The 7,696-nt window shown below is 44.6% G+C and overlaps 1 protein-coding gene across 1 annotated transcript; it reads right to left on the minus strand.

The window, feature by feature from the left end:
• Positions 1-113: 113 nt before the first annotated feature.
• On the minus strand, positions 114-4,803 carry nudt5 (nudix (nucleoside diphosphate linked moiety X)-type motif 5). Its single transcript, XM_041963949.1, has 10 exons — positions 4,720-4,803; positions 4,341-4,414; positions 3,626-3,693; positions 3,489-3,541; positions 3,279-3,386; positions 3,006-3,101; positions 2,745-2,846; positions 1,733-1,741; positions 1,596-1,649; positions 114-1,500 (listed from the first exon to the last, which is right to left on the minus strand). Exons 2-10 carry the CDS (start codon positions 4,395-4,397, stop codon positions 1,391-1,393), a joined length of 657 nt encoding a protein of 218 aa, XP_041819883.1. The 5' UTR covers positions 4,398-4,414; positions 4,720-4,803; the 3' UTR covers positions 114-1,390.
• Positions 4,804-7,696: the final 2,893 nt, after the last annotated feature.

Below are 7,696 nucleotides of genomic sequence, written 5' to 3' on the forward strand. Positions count from 1 at the left end.
CAATAAATTAACTTTGTGATACAAAATTAAAACCAGAGTCAGATTCTTTTTATGTGTACACACTGGCCAATAAAGCTGATCCTGACTACAAGTTTTAATCCTACATACTACTGTATTGCCTATAATACCTATAAATCCCTTGTTGTTTTGTACTACATACACACAAATAACACAGCATGTTAATAACTTTTAAACACTTTTCCCTTCTATCATGTTGCTGCTGACGAGTCAGTTTGAGACAGAAACACAGATTCAGGTAAGAGCAAAGGTAGTATCACGTTTATTTGTTGGTCAGTAATTTCAAATTGCTAGTTAAGTATCCACTCCAGTTAATCACACCATAACGACGTTAGCGGCACAGCATGAACTATTTCTAATTAATAGGTTAGTTTCTCTGTAGTACAGCACAGTGGAATTATTCCAAGAAAAATTCCACTCATATTATTAACGCTGGTGTTAATATGCCAACCAAACACACATAATATACCGTTTGGAACAATTGTCACATTGCACAAGTTATTTTGTGCCTGGTGACTCCTCTAAAGTTACCGGTAGTTATTGGATGGCTGGGGAAGCCCACATCCTTCCCCAGATCCAGAGGAAGGAGGTGGGCTTGCATGATTCAGCCGTCCACTGCTCTCTGGTTTTCTGTGGGTTGATGGATCTGATGTTAAATATCAGTGCAAAAACCCAGACGGGCTGTCATCAAAAATCTGTTATTCACCTCTGAGGTTAACCAAAAGAAGAATTCGTCAAACTAAACGAAGCAAGAATTACATGCGACGTACTTCAGGTGTTTAGAGATGCTCCCATTCAGTCAGAATGTCGACAGCGTGTCCGTCAAGGAATGTCTTACAATCAGTAGATAAAAGTAACAGCAAATTGCATCTCATCAAACTACTTGTAATCTCATAAAAACAGGAAACGACTATTCATCACTTAAGGCATAGAGGAATAAAGCCTGAAACATACTGCGCATCGAGCGTGCACACATGTATGTTTCAGGCCTTGAGGTATCAGTTCATACCTCCACAGTGAGAAGAAAAAGTGGTCCAGGACATTTAGTGTAAAGAGGGCTCCTTCATAGCTTTGGTTTCTAGATCCAAGGCTTTTTCATTGAGATTTTTTCTGTTCAGTATGATTTACACACATGTGTGCTTGTGTTGCCTCCTCTAAACGCCATATTGCTCTATGGATGGTCACTGCGCTTCATAGGAACAAATATTTAACTATGATGTAACGCGCGATCGACAACCACAATGCAACAGCTTTTCACAGTTTCTTCATACAATTTGGAAGAGTTCAAATTCCTTTCCAATACATTCCCGAATTTGTAGGAGCCCCATGTAACAGCAAAGACTATTTCTTCCTCACATCCTCATCCTGAACATCACTGCTTCAGGACGGGGAGCTCCCTCGGTTTAAAGAAGGCCTGAGCCATCCCCATGGCAAAGATGTACACTTTAGAGTCCACCACGATTTTTTCTTTCTTCAGCAGATCTGCGGGGAAGAAAAAAAACAAACAAGCCAAGAGTTGGTGTGGGTGCTTGTATCGCTCACGTACGAGCATCGCTGTGAAAAAGCTGAAGCCTCACCGTCTATTTTCGTCTGGAATTCATCCAGAGGCAAAAGAATGACTTCAACGAATTCTGGAAAGAGAGGAGAAAGACGTGTGTGATCTGCTTGATGAGAGAAAGGGATTATTTCTGATGTGATGAGGGACACTACTCACCTCCGTCACCTGCGGAAGAACAAAAGAGAACAAGATTATCCAACAGGTTTTTATTATACAGACAAATGGATTCTTAAAATACAGCTGGCATTTTCGCACTCTGATCCTAAACCTCTCTTTTTTTGATGTTTTAAGTCAGATTCGGCAAACCTGTTCCTACAACTTCACAAAACTGTTGAATGCCACTTGTTCATAAACAGGTGCATGCGTGTGAGATCTGATCAGTAGCCGAACACAGCTCGTGTGTCAGGGTGACAACGGTGCGGGACAAAAAAAAGGAGTTGTGGAGTTTTTGAACGTCTCGTCGGCAGCGCTCCGCCCGAGGCTACCTGTTCTGCTCTGTTTGAGTTACGTTCACGAAAACGTTGCCTCAGAGCACGACCGCAGCTGTCAACAGCACGTCACTGCTGGGCTGAGCTGTGACAGAAACAAGTCTCGCGAAAGCAAAAGGACACAATTAGCAATTGACACACTCAGCATTACTTTCACTGATTTCAGTGATGTATTAAAGCTCCATATCAGCCCAACTCCATATGAGCCATAATAAATCTTAAGACTAAAGCCTCGTTCAGACAGGATTAAGATCACAGCCAGAGGTGGGTAATAAAATATTTCCCCTCCTCATAATACACCCATTGTTCTGGACGGCACTGTACCCTCTGGAACAGGAGCTGCTTCTGTAATACAGAGGCATATGCTGCAGGAAAACCTCATCACCTGTGGGCTTTTTTTAATATAAACCTTATCTACTGGTAGTTATTTAACTGTAACTTAATTATTAACAGAGTTGCAAACTATTTACTGTACACGTGTCTGTTTGCACCCCGATAAGTTTGTTTGTTCAGCAAGAAAATGACTCGTGTCCCATCTGTCTGATCACAGGTAGACCGGCAAAGACAGCAGCACCTGTGCCGCTGTGCACACAGCTGATGAAACCCATTAACAATGAAATCTATGAATACAAAACCAAGTGACTGGATTACTAAGTGCGTAAAAAAGTCAGTCTGCTCACCGAGCTGCTGCGTCGGGTTGATGTTCTCCATTTCATCCCCGTTGATGTTGACGAGGACGATCTCGGTGGTGCAGTTAGACAGACCGGGGTCCAGACAAGTCACTGCCGTCACAACAATAACATTACCACTTGCATCGTGTCAGTGTCTTTTCACTATTCACTGCTGCCTGCTAACCTCTCCAATACATGCAGGAGATAAGATACAGCCAAGGAAGGCAGCTAATGCAATCAAATGTACAGCGTGGCTTCGTGCGATGATACCTGGAGTGACTCCAACGACTTCCCCTTTGTAGCCGGTCTCTTCTTTTAGCTCCCTCAGTGCAGCAACCTCCGCACTTTCCCCCTCATCAATCAACCCTGAGCACAGCAGACCCAATGAAAAACACACACATGGTTAACAAAAGTCCCAACATGAAAAGTTGGATATCAAGGTGAGGGTCTGTTTCTGCGAAATTCTGGAGCAAAATGAGCAAATTACTAGGTGCAACAATGTCTACAGAGTGTGTTCGAGAAACCCGCGGCACACCGTCTGACCTGCAGGAAACTCCAAGGTGTAGCATCCCATAGGGGGACGAAACTGCTTCACCATCACGACGCAGTCTTTGTGGAGCGTCCGTTTCAGCAGGGCGATAATCCCCACACCTGCAGGGAAAGCGTGGTACAGCTTGCACAACTCAAAGTCTGACTGACACATCAAATGGAATAAAACACACATACACACACACACACACAAAAGACACTGACCATCTGCTTCTGTGTTGGCACGTCTCGTCGTCCTTTTCGCGGTCTCCCAGGTTCTGGTGGATGAAAACAGGGGGTGAAACTGTGTGCAGGAAACTTGTGTGACTGTGAAGTCACGTCAGTCAAAGACAGAGCAGTACCTGGTGTTTCCCGCAGGGTCCACGTACGTCGTCTTCTCCAGCTTCACCCAATTTCCTGCCGCGATGACCTGCAACACAGACAGCAAACTGACACACTGGAGCTGATGACAGGTCGGTGGATGATCTGAATGGCAGCGAACACACAACCTGCTGCTCCGTAATCACAGTACGTTGCAGCTAAACAGCTTAATATAGACCCAAAAACTCTGAAATGATACCGTGAGCTGCTGCTCCACTAATCTTACCAAACTGTAACAACCAACAGAGAAGCAAGTTTGGCTTAATTTGCATAACTGAGAAATCTCCAACTGTTTTTAAGATGATGGATATGTTGTTGACAGTGAAATAGCTATAGGTGAGTGATGAGAGGCATCATTCAGACAATGCAACAGTTGTTCTCATAGATTTATTGAACTGATAAGTTGAATCTATTACTAAAGATGAGTTATCAGATGATGAGGCAGACCTGTACAACCTCATGCAACCCAATACAAAACCCTGAAGTAAAAACATGCGTTTAAGAATCTTATGCAAAGACATGATTTACTGATGTGTTACTGTATTAAATTGGATTACATTTTGCAGGTATCGCTATTAAAAGGGTCAGAATTCGTTACAGCCACAATGCAGAGTTCACATGGAGTATTTTAAGGCAGCTGTCACAGAGTTTTCTGTCTGAGAGGTCCCTTTTAAAAACACAAAAAAACAGACGTACCTCTTCCTTCACTATGTGTGGAGTCGTGGTCACTTTGGGTTCCACAGAGTTGCTCATTTTCACTATCCGGACGACTAAAAAATGGAAGAAAGTCGACTCAGAAAGCTTCAAGTAAAAAAGCGGCTCAGTACGAGCTCGGCTGAGGGTTAAAACAAAACACAAAGAATCACAAGTGCAATGCTGGCGACACGTTTCCAATCATGACTTGCTCAATTAGCCGCTACAGGGGGAAGGCTAACCTCCACTGCGGCGGGACGACCGCACATTGAGCCCTTCTGTTCGTGTCTGTGCTTGTTTAACGGTAGCTAGCTATCGGGGCTTGTGTGTTTTAAACTTTAGACAACCATTTAAAATGGAAAAGAAGTTAAAGTTAACTCACAGGAAATCCCAACGGTTTCTCAGTGCTGGTAGAGATGGTATACAAACAGCGAGGAGTCACTCTGCTACTACTTCCGGGTACCGCAAACGTCACCGGAGTCGAGGAGAAAGGCGATATTGGGAACATCCCAGTTCCCTTACAGTGCATCCAAGCACAGGCGTAGGAACCAATATTTGAGACATGCGCATTTGTCTCACCCAAAAATTATACCGCGGTGGAGAAAACTATTTGACTTTGAAATCTTTAACTCACCTACTTTTATTTTGAAAGCGCAACACTGCGTCATGTGACTGACCCGCCCCCCTGCCTCACCTGCTCATCTCATTTCTCTTAATTGCATCCACGTTTCCCTCACTCGCGTCCTTTCCTTGCGTCTTAGTCCGTCCCACCGGGGATGCATGGAAGGACGCAAGGAAACCACGCAAGGAGAGAAGAAACGAGGAAATATGTTTCAGGAGAATTGAGACGTCCTTTCCTCTGAAGCGTCACGTGAAGCGACGTCTGTTTCTGATGACGCGACACAGCTGGATCTGCTGCATTTACTGTTTTTTTCACACCCCCACCACCCCCCGCCCTCAATACTCCGCTTAGACACATTCAATTATATTTACATTATTTAAAAAAAGTCTCCAGCACTAGCAAATAAGTATGAAACACTTTTATTAAGGCACATGAGAATTAATGAGTTCATTCTTGGCTGGATGCCTCTTCCCAATGAACAGGTGGTCATTTTCTGACCTGAACTTGTGTCTTCTTTCCCTGTTAATGAGACAGATTTCAGAGCTGTCAGTGAAGGCAAACCTGTGTCGTGACTTGTTACCTTGAAATAACATGAGCCTTTGGTTGCAGTGTGGACTCCTTTGTGAAAGTGAGGTCCAGTGTGGAGACGTGTTGTGGCCTAGAGCCCCACTCAGAGTCCGTCAGGTGTTTTTATAAGGGCAGACACATGGAGATCAAGAGTAGCTTCTTGGACGCCACTGTCCCCTCGCTATCCTTTGTTCCAGCTCGTTAACCTGCCGGATGCTCAGTCCTCAAGGGACCAAAAGCTGCAGCAGAGCAAATGAGAGTCACAGTCTGAAGCATTTCTTAGGTGGGGTCTGGCTGCTGCTGTCTCCCTCTGCATTGTTCCTCTTGTCTGGGAGTCTGTGCACACCTTGCTGATGTTCTGACAAACTGACACAGGACTGACACGAGAAGGTGTCCACCTGCACTGTAGTCAGTCACTCTCCGGCGGTTTGCTTTCAGAGCACTCGAGGTGGTGGACTGTTTCTGGGGTCGGCCTTCAGCGCTCCCAGCTCTGTCTTGTCAGGAAGAAGTGGAGTCAGTATATTTGGAGGAGAGGAGCTGGAGCCTGCAGTCGGCACCATCACATCTTCTGGCACATCCGTTAAAGGAGATGGTGGTGTTCTACCTCAAGATCTCAAAGGGTGTGGCCATCTGGACTGAGCTGAAGAATCCTCTGAATGGAATCAAAGGGACGTGAAGAGGCTGTGGTACAGGCTGAGGTAAACATGGAGTCCACGTTTCTGGACACCATTATGAGCGGCTTTCGTTCCCAACAAGGTTGCACTCAGTCACATTTAGAGTTTGTAAAGGCCGACCATGCAGACGCCTGCCTCGTGCTACTTGCACTGTTAGTATGAAAACATGAACTAGAATTAATTAACAGTTTGTACTTACACTGTTAACAATTGGCATTTAATGGATTAAACTCTGCCTGCTTGGTTAAAATCAGTAGCTCCGTCTTTCAGTGTTGAACAGAGAGTGGAGGAAGGCTTCCTGCGGTGTCTAGTTTGGAGATTTTACAGTATCTGGCAACCACTCTCACCACATTATCAGGTGTAATTTTATCTTTGAGGCCACTTATTTGTGCTTTTTTTAATGTTAATCATATTTTCACTGGGTCCTCCTCTCAGTTACTGTTAAAGGATCAGTGTGTGGGATTTAGTGACATCTAGTGGCGATGCTGCAGATAGCAACCAACCATGTGGTAAACAGAAACTTCTGGTTTCCCGATCAAATGTTTTTTCTTTTGCATGAAGTTACACAGTTCCTTTTTCCCGCAAGAGAGTTGGACATGACTTTGGAAAATAATTTGTTTCCAGGAAGGATACCAACTCTTCTCTCAATGAACTTTAACCAGCAGCGTCAGGGTGTTTGAGGACAGGTGTGTTTGAGCGCCATCTGGCGGTGGGTTTACGCAGACTTGTCAGTGCTATGTGGGCACTTTTAGTCATGATGATGGCCTGGATCTCTGAGTCTGAGTGTTTGAGATGGAGGAGAAGAAGTAGTGGTTAAAAAGAAGAAAAAAGAATGGATAATCAACTAGTAGAAAGAACTTCCCAAAACCGACACTAGATGTCATCCGCCGCCTCTGGATGCTGCTGCTCTGCTGGAACTTGAGCGCGCAGGAAGTCGCTTCTTCCAGTTTTCAGCGCCTGTCACGTGGTAGCGTTGGTTGAAGGGGGCGTGCGCTCTGCTTGTCTGTGAGATTGGTTGAGATTTAGATTAGTTTGAAAACCATGTCCGTTTTTTAAATATAAAACACGAGAGCAAATACATAAATAAGACTGATTGAATGAAATGGGGACAAATAAACGGTGTCACTCATATAGAAAAACATCCGTTAGTAAAAATATATATATTCTATATTGCAGATGATGGAATGATCATCGAATATGGCATGAAAATCACTCAGATTCCTCCTCCTGATGAGTAGACATCACTCTCATGAGGATTTGCCATGTAGCAGACCAGTGCAAACTCTGCAGACTAACTGAGCATGTTTGAGTCGAGTAGTGGCTGTAGAGGTCGTCGCCTCCCCGATTTTGGTTCTTTTTGAGGTCGGTGTCATTACGCGAACTGAACATCTGAGAAATAATGAAAAGGTCTGTCAGATTTCGGGCTCCCTCCCACTTTCAGCACTTCTCGTTTCAGCCGAGGCGCAGCGCTGCGCTTTTACGCACGGCTCCAGAGG

Source organism: Chelmon rostratus, chromosome 22, assembly GCF_017976325.1.
Source record: "Chelmon rostratus isolate fCheRos1 chromosome 22, fCheRos1.pri, whole genome shotgun sequence".
In the NCBI taxonomy this organism is placed as follows: Eukaryota; Metazoa; Chordata; class Actinopteri; order Chaetodontiformes; family Chaetodontidae; genus Chelmon; species Chelmon rostratus.